We start from the raw sequence: 22,906 nt of genomic DNA, 5'->3' as shown, positions 1-22,906 counted from the left end.
GAAATGTGTCATTTGGGGCTGCAACTCCCTCTCTGGGGCAGATGGGATGAGGGAGGTGAGGGGAAGCTGCCGGTACCCCAGGGCTAACACTTCCCCCCAGCCCCCATCCCACTGGCTTCCCTTTTTAAGCACTAACTTGGGAGATCTAATTTTCTGCCCCCAGGAATGTGTAATTAATTAACGAAGACTCTAACCAGATTAAGACCTTACTACCTCTCATTCCTCACCTGGCCGCAGGAAAGCCAGACCCCTCCGGAGTACCCTCATCCTTCCTATGCCCTATCCCCATCCCTCTTTACCCAACTGCTCCTGGGTCTGAGGACTCATCCCAGCCCCCAGTGAGACAGACACAGGTTAGCAGGGTTAGGCGGCCCAGGTGGGAATGCCCTGGGGGGGAGGAGCCTTCCAGGAAGGGGGATGGCTTTTGTCCTTCCTTCTCGGCATCCCTTCCCCCACCTCTTTTCAGTCGTGGGAAGCTCTTATGGTGTGTGAGTTGGGAGATGGGGCCAGGGAGGATCTTGTAACAGGACGTGAGAACCTGGGTAAGGGAGGTGACTTGGGGACATAGCGTGCATGCAGGGGAGTACAGATCTGATCACACGTGAAGGGAGGCATATGTCCTGTGCTGCACAGGGCACATCCAACAGAGTACCTTATGCACCCCGATTGCTGAGTTCCAGACGCCCCTTGAAATCTTTAGCCTGGAGCGCACACACCAAGGGTCCCTTCACTGTGCGGCTCCCAACCCCCTACCCTATCCCCCCCCCCCCCGCCCCGCCCCCGGCGCTCAGCGCCCAACTGTCCCGCTCCCTCTGCCTACCCAGTAGGCGGCGATGCCTTACCTCTTCGTGCGGAGCCCCCAGCCCAGACTCCCGCCAAAATGATTAGAGTGAAGGAATAAGTTAGGGGGTCACTCCAGGAGACGCGGGCCACGAACCCTCCCCCATTCCGCAGCCTCGGGAGTAGGAAGTGGACACTTGAGCAGGAGCTTGGAACGCCCCCTCCCCTTTATCTGAGCCCTCAGCCCGGGAATGCGGCGCAGGGTGTGCAGGACGCCACTCAGCACCGCGTCCCCTCCCCTGGCCGCCCGCCACACCTCGCGCCGTTGACAGCGGCGGCGCCTGGGCCCAAGGCGGCCTCGGGGCCCCGCATCGTCCCTTCGAGCCCCCGCCCTCAGCAGAGTCCCCAGCCAGGGAAGAAAGGAGGGCTCGGTGGAGGAGCTCCGTCCCACCCGATCCCCGGTCCCCGGGTCCTCCCCCACCCCCACCCGCCTCCTGCCCCACCCCCTCGGGTCCGCCCCTCCCCCTCTGCAGCGCTGCTGGGCTCCGTGGGGGGAATACTAAGGAGCGGCGCGGCGCGGCGGGAGAAGCCCCAGAGCCCCAGAGCGGGAGCGCGCGGCGAGGGGCAGAGCGGGCCCGGGAGCCGGCACCGCGCGACAGCCGCGCCCCTGACCCTCTCCCCGCCAGGTTTTGAGCCGGCGGGCCGAAACCCTCCACCTCCGCCTTAGACCAACTCCATTCCCGCCGGCCTGGCCTGCCTCCCGGGGCCGGTCCCCTGCACCTGAAATAGCCGCCTGGGCCTCCACAGCTGCAGCATCGCCTCCCCTAGCTACTGCCCCCACTTAGAATTCCTCTACGGAGCTCTGCCCTGCCTGGAAAGATGTGCGAGATCTGTGAGGCTTTGTCCACACTCCCTCCCGGGTCCAGCCAGACCCGGATGGGCAGGTTCTTTAGAAACCTGTTCCATGCCCCACCAAGGTTTATTGCCCAAGGTTCCCTCCTTCTGACACTGGGAAAGTGACTGCACACACCTCCCACCCCACCTCCCTGCGTGTGTCTGCATCTATGGGGCCTCGGAGCCCCACGCCCACTCCACCCCCTTTCTCCTTTGACATTTATTTCCAGAAGCTGTTTTCCTAACCCTCTCCCTGGTTCTGGTTATTTATCCTCTGAACCTTTCAAGTGTGCAGGCAGTCTCTGGGTGGGAATCCCAGCCTCAGGCCTCACTTACTGGCTCAGGGACTTTGGGCAAGTTACTTAACCTCTCCCTTTCCTCCTCTGTAAAAAAGAGATAAAAATACTTCCTTCCCTGGCTGGGTTGTTGTGAGATTAAATAAGATCCGTGTATAAATGGAGCGGTTTAGCCCAGTGCCAGGAGCATAGTAATCGTTCAGTAAAGAGGAGCCACACTTCTCCACTGACACTTGCTGAAAGGAGCTGGCCTCTGCATCCGAACACCAGTGGGTTCTCATCCCCTTTGTCCAGGGCCATGTGACCCTGGGAGCTGACCAACTCCCTCTACCCCCAGCCCCCTCAGAGACAATGGGTGTGAAACACCATCCGTAAAACACCTTCCAGACTCCGACAGCCCCTGGGAAGGCCTGGGCCTTAGAAGGAAGGAGCTCTGGGGTAGTTTCCTCTCTACTGTTACTGCCCCACTTCCAAGAAGTTAGATGCAGCAAGGCTGAAGCATAAAAGGGAAGTTGTACTTGGAAAGGCTTGCATCTGGCCTCCCAAAGACTCCTGGGAATTCTGAAGGGCTGGTGCTGAGGGACTGTGAACTCGAGGGCATCAGGGAATCCTGCCTTGGGAGGTCGAATGAGAAGGGGCAAAAGAATCATCTTATTGCCTTTATTTCGCTGACGGCCCAGCTGGCCCCACGGCAGGGCAGAGGGCCAAGCTCTCACCCATACTCTCTGTGCAGGCCAGTGCGTACACACACACACACACACACACACACACACACACACACACACACTCTCACATCCGACCTCTGGCTCTGAGAGTCAGTCTCTGGGGGGCAAGGGGTTGCTCCTCAGCCTGCCCCTGCCTGCCCTTTTATGACAGCACCAAGGGCGGGGGTGGGGCAGGGCCCTCAGCCCCCAGAACAAGTCCCTGTGCAAACTGGAGGGGCCAGCTGGCTTCGGGATGGGGGTGTCACATTTCCCCATTCCCGGAGTTCCCTCCTCCAGTTCCTGAGGGAGGGACTGCTCTCTGCCTACCTGGGGGTCCAGACCCCTGCCAGGGCTGGGCCCTATGGAACCCAGGTTTATTCCCCACCTGACCGCGCCAGGACCTCCAGCACTGAAGAACAGCCAAGTCTGAGGTGGTGGGGATCCCCCACTGGAGAACAGGAAGGCCAGGGCCCCGAGGGGCTTGGGAGGGGTCATCACCCCCTCTCCTAATCCATCTTCAATATGAAGAGGTTTGGGGCAAACTTCCTGGGGAGGGAGCACAGGCCTGGAGGAGAAGTCCTAGCTTGGGCCTTCCCCAGACTTCCATCTTCTGGGCCACAGCCGAAGGCCAGACATCCCAAAGTCCCGAAGTCCAGCCAGCTGGTCAGAGTCCCTGCACAGTCCTTGGAGGGCACCCATCCAGTGGGAGCTGGGTGTCAGACCTGCACAGGCAGCGTCTGGTTCATCTGCAGCCGCATGTCCTGGATACTGCTGAGGATCTTCTTCTGGTGGCCCGCCAAGGTGACCCCGATCCGGAGCAGGTCTCTGCAGACGGGCCAAGGGCACAGTCAGTCCCTCCCCGACTGCCCACCACTCTGGGCCCAGCTCAGGGCCCCCAGCCCTGCCCCTCCAAATGGGAGGCACACTCACTCTGCGGTCATCTGGGCCACCAGGTCAAAGGATGCAAACCCCGCACTGACAAAGCTCTCCTTGTACCGCCCCATCTTGATGGCATCTAGCCAGTCACCAACTGTCGTGAAGGTCGTGTAGTCTGGGACCGTGCGGTCCAGGAGGGGCTGTGACATGCTGTGGGGAGAAGAGAGGGACTTGATGAGTCCTGATGTCAGGGGAAGCAGGGGGAGTGCTGCTGGCTCGGGAGCAGGGCAGGGGCAGAGGCAGAGGAACTGACCCAGACTGGGCACTGGCGATGACCTTAAGGCTGGCGGCGTTGCGGATGAGCTTGTCCAGGGTGTTGACGATCTGGGAGAATTTGGGCCTGAGGTTCCGGTCCCGCACCCAGCAGTCCAGCATGAGCTGGTGCAGTGCTGTGGGGCAGTCCATGGGTGGGGGCAGCCGGTAATCCTGCTCCACGGCATTGATGACCTGAGCCAAGAGCAGGGAACCCTGGAGTAAGCCACCACTCTGCTCCCCAGCCAGTTCCCGCCCACCCGAGCGCTCTGGCTCACTCACATCCTGGTTGCTCATGTCCCAGTAGGGTCGCTCGCCATAGCTCATGACCTCCCACATGACGATTCCATAGCTCCAGACGTCACTAGCAGAGGTGAACTTCCGATAGGCTATGGCCTCTGGGGCGGTCCAGCGAATGGGGATCTTCCCGCCCTGGTGGGGGGGGCACACGCCCTTCACCCTATGTCTCCGGGCTGATCCCCAGCCCCGAGCCCCTGCCTGGTTGGCCCCGCCCCCAGTCTCCCTCCCGGCGGCTTCCTGTACCAGGGAGCTGGTGTACGTAGGATCAGAGGGATCATCCTCCAGGAAGCGGGAGAGACCAAAGTCTGAGACTTTGCAGACCAGGTTGCTGTTGACAAGGATGTTGCGGGCAGCCAGGTCTCGGTGCACGTAGTTCATCTCAGACAGGTACTTCATGCCGGCAGCAATGCCCCGCAACATGCCCACCAGCTGGATGACCGTGAACTGTCCATCGTTGAGCTGGAGGCAACGAGCAGGCTCAAGGGGGTGCCCATTGCCTCCTGCCTGGCCCCAGGCCCACCCAAGACCCTCCTGCCTGCCCGCCTGCCCACCCTCTCCAAGTCCTCCAAGACCATGCCTCATCTACCCCTCTGACCATGTCCATCGTGCACTGAGAGTAAGGAAGCTGCCCTCCTGTGTGGCCGGCATCTGTATATATCAACCCAATTAACCCCTGTGAGGACCCAAATAACTTACCACTCTCATTTTACAACCAAGGCAGCTGAGACTCAGAGAGGTTAAGTAAAGCCTGAGGTCACACAGGCAGTAGGGGGCAGACAGAGTCCGGATGAGAACTCTGGTCTTTCTGGCTCTGAAGGCCCAGCTCTTTCCCTGCACCATGCCACCTCGGTAAATGTTTGGACTTGAATAGGGTCTGTCTGACTTGTGGGAGGGGGTGGTTTGCCCAACCTAGCTCTCTGGGGGGTGGGGGTAGGAAGAGGGGGAGGGGCCAGGGGCTGGCTCTTACCCGGAGGAAGGAGTCCAGGGCACAGTTCTCCATGAACTCAGTAAGGATCATGACCGGCCGACTTTTGGTGACCACGCCCTCCAACCGGATTATGTTGGGATGGTCAAACTGACCCATGATGGAGGCCTCGCTGAGGAAGTCCCGCCGCTGCCTCTCTGTGTAGCCCACCTTGAGCGTCTTGATGGCCACAAACACTTCCCGGCGGCCAGGCTGTTTTAGCCGACCCCGGCACACTTCCCCGAACTCCCCTGCAGGGCACAGGGCACAGATAGTAAGCTATTTCTGTACCCAACCACCTCTGCCCTCCCTCGGGGTCACCACCAGCCTCTCCTCCCCACCGTACCCCAGGGGACTCACCAGCTCCAATCACCTCCTCGATCTTGACACAGGACACATCGATCTCCTTGGCAAACTCCCGCACAGCCTCATTAGGGTCTTCGTAGGTAAAAGGGTCGATATAAACCTTCATTCCAGGAGCAACTAAGGAAGAAAAGGTGGGTGTGAGAGGGGGTGAGATCCTTGAGCTGGGGACAGTGAGGGAACTCTGCGACCCGGGATACTGCCCCAGGCTCTTCCCCCAGACAGGAACACATTCCCAGCCTCTCTGCTAAACCTGCTCCGTATTCCTCTGTTGAAGCCAGAACTTGCCCCTCCCCACCCCACCACTGTCCTCTTGGTGAGAACTAGTAACCATGACGGCTAGACACCTAGGATTCTTCTTCTTTCTCCCTCATCTCTCATCGTGTCAAAACCTATTTCAGATCCGTCCCTCTCCTCATTCCCACTGCCCCCGACCTTGTCTAGGCCATCAACACTCAGACTACTGCAATAGCCTCCCAGCTGGGCTCTCTGCCTCTAGACTTTGCTCACCAATCTAGCCCACATACCTGTCTTCCTACAACAATACTTTCATTGTATTGCTCCCCAGCTTGAGAGCCTTTCAGATTACCGGTGGTGCAGTCACGTCCCAACTCCTCTGCCTGCCTTTCAGGACCCTCCAAGGATTGGCCGCAACTACCCAGCCTAGCTTCCCAGCAGCTGTCAAACCAGCCTCTCACTGGCCCCCGTGTCGGGCACTCTCCCCACCCCACCCACTACCTTCCAGCGGCTCCTCTAGCCAGGAATGCTCTCCCCCACCTCTCTAAACCCTGCTTATCCCACCTGGCTCAGCTCAGCCCAAGGCTACGTCCTCCAGGAAGCCTTCCTCTTTTCTGAACTCTCACTGCCCTCTGTCCCAGGAACACCCGGCTTAACACTTAATTGTTCTCTCATTGTTTCCTGTGTATACCTACGCCATCTTTCTTACAAGACTGACTACCCCTGAGGACAGGGGTCACATCTCACTCATCTCTGGGGCTAGCAGGCGTGAGGTAGGGGCTCAGGAAGTGGCACTTAATTGGAAGCAGGAGGGGGCAGCCAGGGCAGGAGTTAAAGGAATATAGTCCCAGACAGGGAAAGGGGTGTCTCCAAGCCCTGCAGGGACGAAGGGAGCTTTGGGAGGTTGGGATGAGGAAGCAACTCACCGTATTGCTGCAGCTTCTCCGTGTACTCTGAATCAGAGCTGTGCCGCTGCTTCCTGGAGGGGCGGGGTGGAGGGTAGGCATGAGACAAGTCCGCAGCTTCTTCCCTTCAGGGGACCCTTGGGCTCACAGGAGGGGCAGAGAGCATAGGGGACCACCCAGTGCCTGGTGCTATGGTCAGTGGCTACAGCTGCCACTGGGTCTCCGGGCAAGAGGCTCAGTGGACTTGGTCCCTGAGGGAATCTGCCAGTAGATTCAAGGGACAGGGAGGGGACAGGACGAGGACATAGGCATGGACTGGAGAGAGCCTTTCCGACAAGGATAGCCTGGGCCTAGGAAGGCTGTGGTTCTAGGTCTGACGTGGGTGATGGTTCACCTATGTGGCGAGAGGGCTCTAGGGCACTGAAGGGAAACTCTAGTCAGCCCCTGGGCCTGGGAGTACCTGAGGCAGACGACAGCAATGACCACAACAGCTACCACGAAGACAAGCCCAGCTGTGGCAGAGCCCACAATGAGGGGGAGCTGCTCCTGGAGCTGCTGGGCACCAGAGCCTAGAGACGGGGAGGGACAGGTGAGTGGTGGGGTGGAAAGTGTGGACAGGGGCAGGGACAGGTGTGTGGGGGGTGTGTACCTCTCTCACTTGTGGTCTCAAACTCAGCCGGGTGGCTGTACTGCCCATAGCCAGCTACGGTGCGGGCGCGGACCTGGACCACGTAGCGGGCGTCAGGCCGCAGCCCATCCAGCTGCACGGAGTTCTTCTGGCTGGTCACTGTGGAGGCGATGCCCTCACTCTGCAATACCAGGAGGAAGGCTGTGTCTCAGTGGGCCCTGACGCCCATTGGCCCCTGCCCACCCCCCACTCAGTACCCAAGGCTTTGCTCTCAAGGGCCCCTGACACTATCTGGGGTAATCTTCTTGTCCCAAGGCTTCCTCCTGCCCCTGGAGGCTCTGACCTTCTCAAAGTACTTCATCTCGTAGTCCAGGATGACTCCGTTGGGCCGCTCTGGGGGCGCCCAGGACAAGGTCAGGCTGCTTCCGGAGCTGCTGTGCAGGTGTAGTGTTGGCACTTCAGACGGGGCTAGGGGAAGAGCGGGGGGCTCATCACGGGCCCTGGCATCCTTCCCAAGGACCCAGTTCCCATGGGACCCCCGATGGTCTGTGCCCCAGGCGACCTCAGCTCTATGTGGGGAAAGATGACCCAGGCCCTACCCTCCTGTGTGCCCTCCTCACCAGCCTGGTTGGTGGTGATATTCACAGCCGCGTAGTGGGGGGGCAAAGGGCTCTTGCCCGAGACACCATTGACGGCCTGCACCTCAAAGGTGTAGCGCGTGTGGGCCAAGAGATGGCTGATGTGGACCCGGCGTTCTGTGAGGCCCAACTGCCGAGGCACAAACTCCACGTTGTCATCACAGCGTGAGCAGGTCGTGGTGCCCCCGGCCCCAAGGCCCCCATGGCACTTCTTGCAGATGACATTGTATAGGAGGTCGTCCCGGCCACCCAGGTCCCGGGGCTCACTCCACTCGAGGATCAGCGAGGTCTCATTCACATTGGAGATCACACCCCGGGGCGGAGACGGCACCGCTGTGGGAAAGGTGGAAGGAGAGGACAGTGAGCTAGGGCCCTAGGACCACCGTCTGTCCAGAGTTCCTGCACACTCCAAGCTGCTTCCTACCTCCTTGCCTTTGCCTCTGCTTTAATAAGCGGAATACCTTTTCTACACTTCTTCACTGGGCACACTCCTATTTATTTGGCCTTTAAGGCTCTACTGGAGAGGTCACCTCCTCTTGGAAACCTTCCTTGATTCATTCTCTTCCCGTCCTCTGCATTCCTGTAACAATTCCTGGGCATCCCTCCAGCCCAGCACTTAGCACATTATATGGTCATTATCTGTTTCCACATCTGTTTCTCCCACCAGGTTGCAAGCTCCTAGAACAGTGACTGTATCTTTTCCTCCACATCCCTGGCGCCTGGCAATTCCTGGCACTAAAGGCTGAAGCAGGGAAAAAGCAGGACACCAGGCTGCCCCAGGGCTGTGACGTCCCCTCTCCGGTTAGAGTTGGGCCAAAAGAATAGCAGTTCTAGACAGAGGAAGGAGTAATGGACTAGAGGGTCCTAGCCAGTTTCTGATACCCAGCGAGGAGCTAACAAATGCTTATTAAATGTTGGTGCAAGGGCTAAGCCTTGCAGCTCACCTGGATTCTGGCTCAGGGCCGGTCACTTCCTACCTGTGCCATGTTGAACACAACATCTAAGCCCCCTGAGCCTCAGTTATCCTATCTGGAAAGTGGAGCTGTTCATAGAGACTGTTTGGGCAGCCCCGGGCTGGCCCGCAGAGGGAAGGCCTGGAGTGGGAGAGTATGAGGACACGCGCTCACTCACTGGTACAGGCACTGTCTGCGGAGTCGGAGTCTGCGCGGTAGAAGTTACTGTGGCAGGTGCAGATGCTGGAGGCTGGCGAGGTGGTGCGGCTGTTGGGTGGGCAGGGCAGGCAGGGCCCCTCTCCCTGCTTTGCCTTGTAGCTCCCAGGCGGACAGGCTGGGGGGGAGAAGAGGACGGACGTCTCACCTCTATCCCTGCAGACACCAACCGCCACACCTCTGTGGGAATCTGGCCCTTCCCAAGCACAGGTCTCGGTCCCCCACCTCCCAGACTGCGGGGGCTGTGCTGGTACTGCCTAAGTCCAGCTGCAGCTACAAAAGGCCCTTTTGCCCCGTGGAAACCCCACGTCAGCGGACTCCTCCCCGCCCCTGCCCCGACCCCGACCCCCAACTCTGGGGCCTCACGGACGAAGACGTCAGCTCCATCACCCGGACAGCCTGGACTTGTCGAGGCAGGGATGAGAGGGAGGAGGAAGAGGAGGGAGGGGGACGGGAAGAGACCATTAGTGGGCTGGCAGCAGCCTCTACTCTGCTGGGGTGCCCCACCCCTCCCTGAAGCTCGAGGATAATTATTCCTGAAGATCCTGAAGAACGCCCCAGAACAGCCAGGAGGTGGGGCCTCTGAGTTTCACAGCCAGCCTCTCTCCCCACCCAGCCAGGAGCAGGGCAGCAGCTCCTTTCTGCCCTGGGGCAGGGGTGGGTGCTGAGGAGGGGTGAGAAAAGGAGAGAAAGAAAGCAGGCAGGAAGGCCGGGGTCACCTGGAGTTCAGAGGCCTCAAAGCATCCACGAGGGGAACCCCAATCCCCAAAGGGAGCCCAGAGCTCGGTGCCTGAACACCCCTTCAGAGCCTCTGTTTGGGCCTGGCTCTGGAGAGTCCCCATATCTACGATGGCCATATAATTTATTATTCAAACTGCACTATTTTGAGAGTGAAAGCGAGCACTAGTAATAATCACGTTAGCATGACAGGCATAAACCAGGACTGCCCTGGACACACTAAAGCATATGGTCATCCTGCCCATATACAAACTGCCTTTGGGGAGGTCGTCCGGGGTGTTGGGTCTGTGCCCTTCTCTGGGGTTTAATCTCCCTCGACTAAGGTGATATTCCATCCCAGCTCTTTTGAGCCACTGGGAGAGGGGGCAGGGGCCAGGCCAGCCTGGTTGCTATGGGAACCATAGTGCATTTCCTGCTAGGGACCTGCAAAGTGTTAGCCGCTCTTCAGGTTGTCAGGCTCATCACCCCCACCCCTTTCTCCACTTAGGAGGAGGAAGTCTGGGGGCAGGTTCCCATAGAGAAGTGGAGAGGGGCAGGGCAAGGCACTGTTCACCTTCCCACAACAGCACCCGACACTGGGCCTCACAGCCAGGTTGGGCCTCCAGCCCCCTTACACTGAGGGTTGTGCTAACAGCCAGCTCCCACCCCTAGTAGCTTCAGGTTGCAAGTGCCAGGTGGGAGAACAGGGCAGAGGGGACAGAAGACAAGGCCCTCAGCACCTTGGCCTGCATGGTACAGCACTGGATGAGGCTGCAGTCCCAGCTCCCACATTCCCAGCTATGAGGCCTAGAGTGCAGAACCTCTCTGGGCCTTCTTATTGGCTAAACAGGAGACGTAGCTGGAATCTACCTTACAAAGTTGGGGTAAGCCTCAGATGAGAGAACCTCTCGTGAACGGGTGTTATAGCTGGAAAATCTAGCACACCGTGAGATCTTATGAGTCTCGGAAAGCCACCCAAGACAGGCCTCCTAACCTCCTCGTATATGAAACCAGGACCAAACAACCCTTGTCCCCCGTGTATCCCAGGGCTCCCGAGAGTCACAGCTAACATTTACATGGTGCTGTGCTTCCCCACGTCCCAGGCACTGTTCCAAGGGCTGCTATGCACTGATTCAGTTAAGCCCCACTACAACTCCACAAAGGAATCACCATTAATGTCCCCATTTTGCACATGAGGAAACCGGGGCTCAAAGAGTTAAATAACTTGCCCAAGGTCTCAAAGATGGTAAGTGGCAGAGTCAGGACTCAGGACTTCAGAGACTGGGCCCCTAACCTCTGTGCTATAAATACTGCTTCTCAAGATGCAGATGAGACCCCCTCAGGTTAAACGGCCAATCACGAGGTGCCTGCAGCTCTGGGTCCCACCTAATACTTGCAGGGTGAAACGTAAACGTGGCACTGGACAAACGGGCATCTCTGCTGGCCTCCCGAGACTCTGAGCACGTTCTTCAGCTGCCTCCTTGTCAAGGATTCTCCATGTCTTCCTTCCTCTCTCTTTAGTTTCATTTTTTTCTCCTGGTATTCTGGTGTCTCTCCTCATTTTCTCTCATCTCCTTCCTTGCACCATGTTTTCTGCACCTGATACCCCTCCTCCCTTTCCTCCCTCTGCCCCAGACCTAAGGCCAGACCCCCCTGTCTGGCAGGTAGGAAGCGGTGGGTAGGGGGCAGCGGGCGGCTGTGGCCCAGACCCTCCCCAGGCCAGTCCCCACTCACGGCGGCACTGGGACTCCTTGGCGGCTGGCTCGTGGCCTGTGGCACAGGTGCAGGCACCCACAGGCACCATCCACTCCCCGTCACCGTTGCAGTAGAGCTTGAGGGGTACCGACACCTCCACGGCATTGGCGATGCAGGTGCCAGGGGCAATGACCAGTGAGGTGGGCTCAGCCCCAGTGAGGGTCTCAGGGAAGAGCGCGAAGCCTGCGGTGGTGGATGCGCACTTCTTGTAGAAGGCCCGCACGGAGATGAGCGACATGCAGGCGCCCTGGTCCTGGAAGGCCAAGTAGAAGCCGGCCTTGGAGAGCGGCCCGAAGCTGCGCACCTTGGTGTTGACACGGCCGGCATCGAGCCGCGAGAAGCTCTCATCGGGCGCGATGGTGTCCACCTTCACGTAGGGGTTCTCCATCCAGAAGGGGGAGGAGGCCGAGGCCACGTCGCTGTCAGCCTCATAGTAGAAGAGGTTAAAGGTCTCCTTGCAGGAGCCAGGGATGTTGGGGATGCTGTTGCAGTCACGCACAGTGAACTTGAGCTCCACGTAGACCCGCTGCACGTCCTGCCGCCAGATGAACCCTGTGCGAAGCCAGTTGTTCTGGCTTGACTCGCGCACGTTACACACCTGGTACGTGCGGATGGGGTTCATGGCCTCGTCATAGCCGCTCACCTCTTCCCACTGTGCAAGTGAAAAGGACAGAGAGTAAGCACCGGCATTTGCTAGGTGCTTATCACATGCCCAGATCTGCTATATTTACTTCACAGAGATGCTTCCATGGTGCAGTGGTTGAGCACACAGACTACGTGGGCTCAAATCCCAGTTCTCTGCTTGTGGTGTGACTACAGGTAAGTCACTTAACCTCCCTGTGCCCCCACTTCCCCATCTGTAACATGGGAAGAAGAAGATGTATAAGGAATAAATGACTTTAAATGACTACAGCACTTAGAATGGGGCACTTGGTAAGTACTATGTGAGAATCAGCTATAATGTTTATTATCTTTATGGCCTCAATTTCATTGTCTATAAAGTGGGACTGATTGCAAGTAAATGAGGCTGTGAGGAATTAAATCAGTTTAATATATGTAATGGGCTTGCACCAATGCCTGGTACAGAGAGAGCAAGCATTCAGTAAACTTTGGTTACCATTATTACCATCACATTTAACCTTCACAGCTCCTTAATAAGGTATTGGGTTGGCCAGAAAGTTCGTTCAGCTTTTTCCGTAACATCTCACGGAAAAACCCAAACAAACTTCTTGGCCTATCCAATACATCTGTTGTCCCCACTCCAGAGGAGAGGAAGTCAAGACTCACAAAGGCAGGGACTTGCCCAAGGTCACAGAGTCAGGCCTGGTGACTAAGGGCCTATAATATCACCCAAATCCAGTGTTCCAGAACTTAGTGTAGTTGTGAAGGACATCTAGGGAGGCTAATTAGAACACTTTAGAGACGTCAGGACTACAGGAATGTAACAGTCAAGAAATGGAGGCCCAGAAAGGCAAACTGTCTTGCTCAAGGTCACACAGCAAGTCAGAGATCTGGAACCAAGGTTTCCTTGTTCCCAAGCACCCAGGAAGGAGGGAGATGGGCAGAACAGACATGCAAAGGGATGTCAGGCAGGAGAGGGATGGAAATAGGCTGAAGACAGGCTGGGGGGTGGGCAGAGGGAGAATGAGCCAAAGGTGGTGTGTATGGGGGAGGGGGGACAGAAGCAGGCTGAAGAGTCAGAGATGAAAACACTCACAGCAATGGACCATCGGGCAAAGGAGGAAGGTGACAGATGAAGAGGACAGGGATGCCGCAAGAGGGGGAACTGACAAGCAGTGGGCAGAGGCAGCCCTTCTTGAGCCCTGCTGCAGGGGTTAATTGGCAACCGACACTCAGGAGAAATGGTGGGGAAGTCTTACCCCACTTTCTGGATGAGATGTCCATGCCAACTCAGACGTCACCCATTTTGTATCCATGAGGGTCTCTGGGGGAGCAAAAGGAGAAAAAAGGTCAGGGGCCAAGTTTAGGATGAAGAGAAAGAGGAGGTTGCCCAGGAAAAGCCAGGACGCCAGACATTGATTCCCACCAGGTACTCCCACCCCATCCCCAAGTTGCCCAAACCCTCAGCTCCCCTGTCCCAGAGGAGACCCTGCAGCCACCCCCAGAGATGTCATAGCCCCAAAGATGTCTTGTCCGGCCAGCTGGGAGTGAGTGTCAGCTGCTGACCCCAGGTCTGGGTTAATGAGGCAGAAGCCAGGGCCAGTTCACACACCTACAGGCTCTGCTAATCTCCACACAAAGGGGCTGGCAGGGCCTTTATCCTGGAACAAAGGGCCGTGTGCTTCAGACCCTGTTGCTCAGGCCTCCCCTGACTCCACTCCCAGCACAAAGGCCCAGCTCCACACACGCCCAGGGGAAGGGAAGAGCAGTCACAGGCCAGAGCCCACTCTCACCCAGCCTCCCACAGACCATCTCTGGAGGACAGGACAGGAATGCTCTTTGAGGACGGGGTGAGGGCCACCAAGGCCCAGACTAGTTCCTCTAAAGCTAGTTCAGTTCTTCCTACAATCCTTGGATAAAAGTACTGTTGGCGTACCTCTTTTACAGATGAGGAAACTGATGCCCAGATACAGTACATATACGGCGTAAGGTAAAACTGTTAGGACTTGAGGTGAAAAGTTGAAAGGTGACTCAAATTCAGGTCTATCTGATTCCACAACTAACCCCTTAACCACGGCACTCTGACTGCTATATGCCCCTCTGTAAAGGAGGAACAGAGAAAACCTGGAAAGCTCTTGTGTATACTTTAAGTCCCAACCAAGATGTCATCTCCAGGAAGCCTTCCCTGAACCACCAAGTCAGGGTTGGATGCCTTCCTCTATGCATCCAGGGCCAGGTGCTTTGTCATAGCACCGATCCTGTTCTGAGCTTCGGATTTTTTTATCAGTTTCCTTTTGCTTGGCCACAGGAGGCGCCTATTAATGTTTCTGACTTAAACTTGCTCCCCTAGGAACCTGGATCCTGGGTTCTGGCTTGAAAACTCTCCTCTCTGACAGTGTGACCCCAACATTAGACCTAGGAGGAGAAAAGAGGCCCCAAGTCCTTTCCCATAGCCTGGAAGACAGCCGGCAGTCCTCCCCTCAACTCCAACCTGGAATGGGGCAGGGCCGCCCCAGAACTTCTGAAGGCCTCTACCTCAATAATGGGGCAGGCTGGAGGTATCCAGGAAGGGAAAGACCCAAACCCCACAGGCTCCAGGCTTTCGGCCTTCGCCAGTTTCCTGCAGTCTGGGTCTGAGCCTAGGATGGTGGATGAGGCAGCTGTGGCCCCAGGCCCTCATGTGAGGCAAAGGGAGCAGCGAGCAGCAGCCATTCGCTTTGGGGAGTGAGGTTCCCTCGTCTTCCTGCCGCAGCAGCTGGTCCCTGGAGGGCCCGGCTGCAGGATGCGCTATCCCAGCTTCATCGTCGGTGGCCTGACAGGCCCCTCTGGCAGACAGACAGACACAGACATTTAGCAGGGGGGTAGAGGGGTACGGAAGGGAAGACGGGATGGGCAGAAGCAGGGGCCCCAGAAAAAGGCAGGGAGGAAGACAGGCGGTCGGAGCAGGCGGATGGTGGGCGGCACCGAACTGGAGAGATGTGCGGAGCCGTCTGGCTAGGACCAGACAGCCGGGATGGCCGGCGGTGGACTACAGAAGACAGCGAGATGGAGAGACAAGGAGGCCCCAGGAGACAGACACAGAGACAGAGAGGGAGGCTGCCAAGTAGCCTCTTCGCTAGCCAGCGGCCCGGAGTACCGCTGTCCCTGGGAGCCGTGGAGCCAAGCGCACCCCCTCCCCCCAGCCAGTCCGCCTGCTTGTCTGCCCGCCGCCCGCCGCCCGCCGCCCGCCGCCCGCCGCCCGCCGCCGAGCAGGCCAGGGCTCCCACCGCTCCCTCGCGCTGCCTCCCTCCTCCATCTCCCTCACTTCCTTCTGCTCAGCCAGTGCCAAACCCATCTGGAACTGTTTAAACCCAAATATTCAGCCCCTCCCCCCTCCAGCCAGATTCCTCCGCAGTTTAAAACAAGCCCTGCGCCGGCTCGGAGAGGAGTGGGGGGAGGGGCGGGGGGAGTTTGGTGGGGTAGGATCTTCGTTTCTGTTTAATTTCTGGGGGGCGAGAGAGGGAGGGGGCGGGGATCGGCCCTCGGCCATCGCTCAGCCTTGGCCATCGCTCAATCTCGGCACATTTTTCCCATTAATGAGGAGAGGACTTAGATTTCGAGTCATGTGTGCCTGAGGAAGGGCTCGGTCACCCTGGTGGGGAGGGGGCTTGCTCTCTGGGGGAGGGGAGGGGCCTGCTCGCTTCAGCAAGAGGGAGACCCGGAGGTGCCTGGGTCCCAGCCTCAGGAAGAACATGGGGGGGGGGTCCCCAGAATCCATCTGTCTGGGGGGTGGGGCAGGGAGAGACCCAGCCCAACAGAGCCCACCTTTTCTATGTGTGTGGCATGTGTGGGTGTGGGTGTGTGTGTAGGTACACACGCGGGGGTAAAGGATACAGGTACAGGGGACAAGGACAAAAGAGGAATGAGGGAGCAACCTCCACACTCCCCAGCTGCCAACTGCACCCGCACCCCCCTCTGTCCCACCAAGAGGCTGCTCCCCGATACAGCCCCGCCAACCCACGAAGCAAGCAGGGAGGTGGCCACCAGGCCTTTCTGGGATGTTCTGGGACTGGGGCTTTAATGCTCAGAAGGAAAGCAGCACCCCTTTCAGGTTTCACAGGGCCGCGGGGAACAGCCACGTGGCAGCAGCCGTGTGGCCCCGGCCTGTGCACACACAGACGCACACACATCACCCAGTTCTCAGTGGCTGGGCTCGTTCCCGCCACTGGGGCCAAACAGCGACAAGTCACACGTATGGTGGACAAAAACACACAAAGCCACAGCCACCCGCAAACACACACACGGCTTCACACACAGCTACAGTCTGTCTTTGACGGACACACGGATACATATGGTACAAGCAGATCAGTCTTCCTGAGACATTCGTATACAATGAGTCTTTCCTACACACAGACCGGGCTTGCCTTAGGCAAGGACTCACTCTCACAGCCCTCAGATGTGCGGATCTCCTGAGACACATGCATACGTGAGGGCACGTGCATTCAACAGTGCGTTCTCCCTACACACCCAACTGCACACTGTTGCCGACCACAAGTCACAGTCTTGAGTGTAGTCAAGTACAAACACAAACACCAGTTTCTCTGTGCAGACACGGTGACGTGCTCTTACACAGTCACACACAACTAGCATCAGCTACACATGCACAGATGCCCGTTTGCACCAAAACATTCCGCAGGAGCGTGCAGACACAGTATAAGTACCAATATCTAGAGGTTGTGTAAAGCCTCAGAGGTGCATCCTCCATGCACATCTCACACACACACCCACACCCACACACCCACACACACGCTACAAGCACGATCTTTCTATGAGGTGAGTTTTCAAGTGGGGTGGAGGAAGAGTTGGGAGAGAGCATTGTTTGCTGAGAAAGCAAAGGTACTGGGGCAGCCTCGGCCAGAGGCTCAGGGAAGGAACAAGCCCCAGACCAGCTTCCTGTGGCCCTGACCCAGGCAGGAGCTGTCACAGGTCACGAGGCTAGGGGTGGGGCAGGGGCATGAAGATGATTCTGGGTGTGGCTGGGTGCAGCCTCCCCAGGTGCAGCCCTTGCCCAAGCAGCAGGCCACTTCCCGGCCAGCACAATGCCACCATCCCCAGCACTGAGCCCTTGGGGAGGGGGTGGCACGATGAAGGCATTTAGCCTCAGGAGCTTCGGGCAACACATAAGTTGGGGGCCCAGCAGGAGGAGAACATCGTGGGCACCCAGCCTGTGTCTGAGGGCCTCACTGGGCCGCCCTGGTGCTGGGAGCCTGCCACCTGCCCTAGTGAAGGGCCAGGGACACACAACTTTATGGAGCTGCCAGACCCCACAGCGACCCCAAGTCCCAAGTCACACAGAGCACCCCACCCTGGGAACAGGCATGCCAGTGAGACCAGAGAATCAAACAAATCTAGAGACCGGAGCAAGAAACCCACCGGCCCAAACTCCAGACCGAGGACGTTGAGGTGGTGGGAAAGGTCACGGTCCTGGGCTGGGCCAGCAGCGCGTGCAGGGGCAGGAGGACAGAGGGGCAGGGTGCAGGCGAGAAGGCACACCCTGGAACCCTGCCTGCAAAGAGAGGGAGGAAACTCCCGGTCACCTCAGAGTTGGTCCCCCTCTTCCACCTGGGGTCCCTACCTCAGCCAACCAATCCAAGGGATCTGTCCCGTCTTCTCCCATCCTTCTCCTCCCCTGCGTGTCGGTGTGTGTACACGCGTGTACCAACCTGCACACTCCGTGTGGTCAGCCCAGGGAGAAAGGGGTCTTAGGCAGACCCTGCCATGGGACCTGGAGGGCCACCTCCCTCCCCCTGCCATGGCCCCGAGGGCCTCCAGTCTGGGATGGAGGAGAGGGGAGCATCCCAGAACAGAACACATTTTGGTTTTCATTCTTCCCCTCAGATCACGGAGATTTATAATTAAATAAACCTGAGAGGGAGGAGAAGGGAGGAAGAAGCACAGGACAGGAGCCCAAATGCCTCAGTGCTCATCCATAGCCCCCCATAGCCCCCACCCCAGTTGTGGCCCTGCCAGCAGCCAGAAGGACGGATGAACAGCTAGCTTTTGAGCCCTTCCCTGGGATCCCAGCCACAGCGGGTCTGACCAGGAGTCTGGGGGCGGAGAGGCAACAGGAGACCCGATGCCAGGGCCAGCCCTTGGGGCAGGGGGCCTCTCCCACCCCATCAGGTGCCCAGATGTATCCAGTCTCCCTCCCCCCACTCCCAGCTGCCCAATCCCGACAAACCAGTTTGACTCAGCACAACAGGCAGGGCTACAATTTTCAAACTATGCAGGCCTGGTGATTCAGCCTCTTCATGCTGTTTAATTAGTGTAAGGCGGGTGGCGGAGGCCTTGCCCACAGCAGCTTTGGGTTAGCTTGCTGCTGCTGAGGCCACAGTGGCCGCGGTGGCAGCAGTTCTGGTTAAAGGGAAGACAGTGACGGACAAACTGGTTCCCCCCAATCCCTGCTGCTGTCCCTTGTCGCAGCTCTGAGGTGCCAGCTGAAGACAAACAGGGGCGGGGCGGGGGGGCTGGAGAGCCAGAGGCCACTCGAACAAGTGAGGAAGCCACAGAAACCCCAGCCTGCTGTCCCTTCTTAGCTGCCACCTACTCGGTGGTCACTGCTGCTGCCTCTGAGAAAGAGATGGGTCACACACTGCCTCTCCCCCGCCAGGGCCTGCTTCCACTACAGCAGCAACTCAGCTACAGGGCTTGCCTGGGAGAAGGCTGTCCAGCCCCCCCCCTTATATCTGGTAACTGTTTCTTTTTTCTCAAAAGAGTCTCCTCCCAGCAGGGACCTCTTCACCCCATCTGAGGTATAAGGACCCTATGGTCCAGACATCCTTCCTATCCCACGCCTCGTTCCTGGTCCGCTTACCTACTGGACCCCACTCCCTTGCTCATGGTCCTGAAGGGGAGAATGGTCTTGGCTTGGGGGACTGGGGAATATTACTTGAAAGCAGAGTGAGCAACAAGGTGGCCCTGTTTCCCTGTGAGTGAGGGTAAAATCGAGGGCAATTTGTGTGTGTGTTTGGTGCGGTGTGTGTGTGTGTATGTGTGTCTGTGTGCAGGTGGAAATCAATCAGAGGGCAAGGAGAGAGGTGTTTCTTCAACCAAGGAGGATAAGCAAGGACCCTGGCTCCATCCTCATGGAAAACTGATGAGATATTTGGATGCAGAATCTTAATGAACCCCAAGTGTATAGGGAGGAAGAACAACCAGGTACTAGACAGCATCTAATCAATGAGACCATGAGGGACAGCACCCACAGCTCAAGGACCCTGGGCCTAAATATAATGACCTCAGAGGCCAAGAGCCTAAAGGCTCCCCTAAGGCCAAGGGCAAACCAAATCCTGGCAAAACCAAAGGGAAGGCTGGATGGAGCAATGGAGTAAGATCCTCCACCCATAAAGCTTGGGGGGCTGAAGAGAGCTTCAGTGCTGGGCGTCCAACCCAGCCCTGTCCTCTGGCCACGACCCCTAGGTCCACCCATCCCGCCATTGGAGCTCCAGAATAGGGATGGGGTACAGGCAGGAGTCAAGGACAGCTGTCTCCTGACCCAGCTCTCTTCCCATCCCATCCTTTCCCTCCCAAAGCTGGAAAAAGATGGAGGTGGGGGGACAACTTCCTCCCCAGACGAACTTTTCCTCCTCCCATTATTGCGTCCTCTAAGCTCCCTCCAGCAGGGCAGGGTGCACACCAGTTTCACTTTCTGGTGCTCCCCAAGGAGCAGACCCTAGGGTAATAATAGTAGCAGTTAATCCTTGAATAACAATGGCTGTGCTAAACACTTGACACACATTAAGGATTCAATCTTCATTGCAGCCCTAGGAGATGAGTTCAACTACTATCCCATCTCACAGTGAGGGAGAGCAGGAGTGTGGTTAGGTAGACCACTGGGCTGGGGTCAGCACCCTGAGGCGTCATCTCTCTTTTTCCTTTCATTCTCACGCCAGCGGAAGACCCTAAGTTCTCATATATGGCAAAAGTGAAGGAACTCGTGAAAGCCACACTTGGGAGGCACTGCTACCTTCCTAGGGGCACCCCACACTGGCCTGGCCTCCCAGCCACCACCCACCCAGCCAGGGAATAGCCCCAGATCCCACTTCACAGCCTGAGGGAGGAGGGGACAGAGTAGGGGCAGTGGCCCCCCTGTCCTCTCTTTCCTGGGCTGCTACAGCTCATCAGGCCTCTGCCTCCTGGTCAGCCCCTCGGGTCCTGGGCCTGGAGGCCTGGATGCCAGCTCCCAGCTAGGGCCTGCCAGCTGGGGTCTAGAGGGACCAGCAGATTATGAGGGGTGAAAAAGAGGATGAAAGGAAGGGAAAGAGGAAGAAGGGAGGGAGGAAGGAAAGGGTGAGCCTTTTCAGGTACCCCTTGCTCACCTGACCCAAACCATGCCCCCACTCCACTCTCAGAATCAGCACCCACCACGCCCCACAACAAGGGCTTTGGGGCCTGGCACACACAGTCCTGTAAGTGCGTGTGCCTGTGTCGCGTCTCCTGGGCTAAGACACAGACCTGGGAACTCCAGCAGGCTCCCTGGCTCACACCCTTGAGGCAATCAACAACAAAGCCCCACACCGGTTTCTCACGCCTGTGATCCTATCACACACATGTGGGAGAGTGTGCACAAGCGTGGGCGCGACCTCGGTGTGTCTGTCTGGATTTGCATGCGTCCACCCGTGTGAATCAGTCTGTCAGCACCATTGGGCTCAGAGATAAAAGACGTTCAGAAGAATGTTTTATCCCCCCTGGAGAAAATGAGAAAGAACCAGAGAATGCCTTTCTCTCCGAACTCTGTTCTTTTTTCTTTCCAACCTTCAAGTTTACCAATTACGAACATATGAACAAACCAAGTCACGTGGAATTCATATGTTTGTTCTCAAACTAAGAAAGTGACCGGATTTGTTAAAGATACCAAATATAAGTACTGCCTATAATCCCAATTTCCCCCAAATTTCTGTGGTGTCCTTCCGTCCGCCTTAAGGAAGGTTTTTTTTCCCTCATTTAATGGCTCCAAAAATTTGGGGAACTGTGCGTTTGTGTCTGCATCTGTTTGTATGTCTATTGTTTAACCAGTGTCAGTGCCTCTGTCCCCTCAGGCTTGTGTCAAGTGGATGTGTGTGAACTCTCCCACCGGGGCCAAAAACACTTGGGCTGTCCATCCAACCACAGTCGTTTGGAAGTTGGAGCAGTCTCGGCAGGTTTCACAGAACCCATCGAGAGAAGCCTGGCCTTTTCCCACCGGCTAATGCGTAAGGCACCGGCTCCGGCACTACCTGGGACAAGCCCCGGAACCTCAGGGATTCGGTGGAGACCCCAGCACACGGGGTGTCCTGCTAGAAGGCAGAGGGGGTGCCGCAGAGCCGCGTGTAACGCCGGGTGAACACAGCACCTCGTGCATAGTTGGTGCTCGTAAACCGTAAACAATAACAGGCCCCCGCCTCTCCATCCCCGCAGCCATTCCCTGACAAAGCGGGGTGAACGCACTCACACTCTCACTGATCACTCCAAGGGGTTCCGAACCAACGCCGCCCCTCAACCTGGGGAGTCCCGCTTCGCCTCCACCCTCCACAGCCCCGCATCGGCCTCAGAGCCCCCGCCTTGCCTGGTGGGTCGCCCACACTTCCTTGCCTCCAGAAGGTGCCCGGGGCCCCGCTCCTCCGCCCTGAGTGCGGGGTACTCCCTCAGAAGCTCACGGCCGGGCCATGACTTTCGGGGACGCTCTCCCGAGTCGAGCTGCCCGCGATCCCGCAACCGGCGGACTGCCTGCCACAGAGGTAGCTAAAGCCTCCGAGGCGGCGCCGAGAGCGTCCTCCCCACCCCATCCTCCGGACCCTGGAAAGGGCGCGGGTGACCGAGCTTCCTCCGAAGTGCGCCCAGCCCTCATCGGACCAACACCGCAGACCCTCCCCGGCCCACGCTCGGGCGACCCCGGACACCTTAACCCTTGGACGCGCCCCCCGACGCCGCTCACCTTCCAGCGCCCGGCAGCCGGAGGGCAGCAGCAGGGGCAGCAGCAGCAGCGGAGAGAGCAGCGGCAGGAGCCCCGGCGGCGGCGGCGGCGGCGGGCGGGCTCGGGCCATGGCCGGGGCGGGCTCCGGGAGCCGAGCCGAGCCGAGCCGCGCCGGGCCGCGCCGGCGGGGCTGCGGGCACCCGCGGGAGGGTCCGCTCGGCGGGCTCCGAAGAAGGCTCGCGCACGGTGGTCCTACGAGATCCAGGCAAGGAGAGGGTGCAATCCAGGCAGGTGGCTCCGGGACCGAGGCGGCGCCCTGAGCCGGGCGATGCTGAGGGATGCGGGCAGGTCGGTCCCAGGGGAATCTGGACGGACCGGTCCTGGAGGATCCGGGGCGCTTGGAGAGCTCGGAACCAGTGGACTCGGGGGGGCGGGCCGGGGAGGGAGTGCGCAAGTGGTGGCAGTTCGGTGTGCACAATAATCCAGAGGTCTGCTGCGGGTCCGACTCGGATCGGGGACTCCGGGTGCGCGCGCCGTCCGGGGTCCGAGCTGGGCTCTTGCTGCGCCGCTCACGTACTCACTTCTGCTGTCCCCAGCGCTGGCGCGGTCGCTCTGGGCGAGAGGGGTGGGGCCGGCCGCCTGCCTGTCATCTCTGAGGCCCCACCCTTAGCCATCCTCCACCCACTCACAGACCGCCAGACGCGCTGGTTCGGCCTCGAGAGCACTCTGCCGGAGTTCAGTTGGCGGCGGCTCCATCACGCCCACCCTCGTTCTCTGCGGACTGGGGTGGGCGGGGCCAAGGAAAAGATGAATCAG

General features: G+C 58.4%; 1 protein-coding gene across 2 annotated transcripts; it reads right to left on the bottom strand.

The window, feature by feature from the left end:
• Positions 1 to 3,390: 3,390 nt before the first annotated feature.
• EPHB3 (EPH receptor B3) lies at positions 3,391 to 22,220 on the bottom strand. Of its 2 annotated transcripts, none has more exons than XM_065876143.1 (16): positions 22,112 to 22,220; positions 13,419 to 13,483; positions 11,518 to 12,190; positions 9,029 to 9,184; positions 7,880 to 8,230; positions 7,603 to 7,727; positions 7,281 to 7,440; positions 7,092 to 7,200; positions 6,653 to 6,705; positions 5,487 to 5,609; positions 5,130 to 5,377; positions 4,406 to 4,621; positions 4,145 to 4,294; positions 3,864 to 4,057; positions 3,605 to 3,760; positions 3,391 to 3,499 (listed from the first exon to the last, which is right to left on the bottom strand). In XM_065876143.1, exons 1-16 carry the CDS (start codon positions 22,218 to 22,220, stop codon positions 3,391 to 3,393), a joined length of 2,997 nt encoding a protein of 998 aa, XP_065732215.1. The 2 variants fall into 2 exon arrangements, with proteins under 2 accessions (XP_065732215.1, XP_065732216.1); XM_065876144.1 differs by lacking the exon at positions 22,112 to 22,220 and adding an exon at positions 6,216 to 6,227 and having other exon boundaries at positions 13,419 to 13,475.
• Positions 22,221 to 22,906: the final 686 nt, after the last annotated feature.

This window comes from Phocoena phocoena, chromosome 4 (assembly GCF_963924675.1).
Source record: "Phocoena phocoena chromosome 4, mPhoPho1.1, whole genome shotgun sequence".
Lineage (NCBI taxonomy): Eukaryota > Metazoa > Chordata > Mammalia > Artiodactyla > Phocoenidae > Phocoena > Phocoena phocoena.
This window is presented reverse-complemented; position numbering and strand designations above follow the sequence as displayed.

Coding starts and splice junctions, on each gene's coding strand:
- EPHB3 (XM_065876143.1), bottom strand. CDS start 22,220: ATGGCCCGAGCCCGCCCGCCGCCGCCGCCGCCGCCGGGGCTCCTGCCG. Junction 8,231..9,028: donor CGCAGACAGTGCCTGTACCA/GTGAGTGAGCGC, acceptor CCTTTCCCACAG/CGGTGCCGTCTCCGCCCCGG. Junction 7,441..7,602: donor AGATGAAGTACTTTGAGAAG/GTCAGAGCCTCC, acceptor CTGGTATTGCAG/AGTGAGGGCATCGCCTCCAC.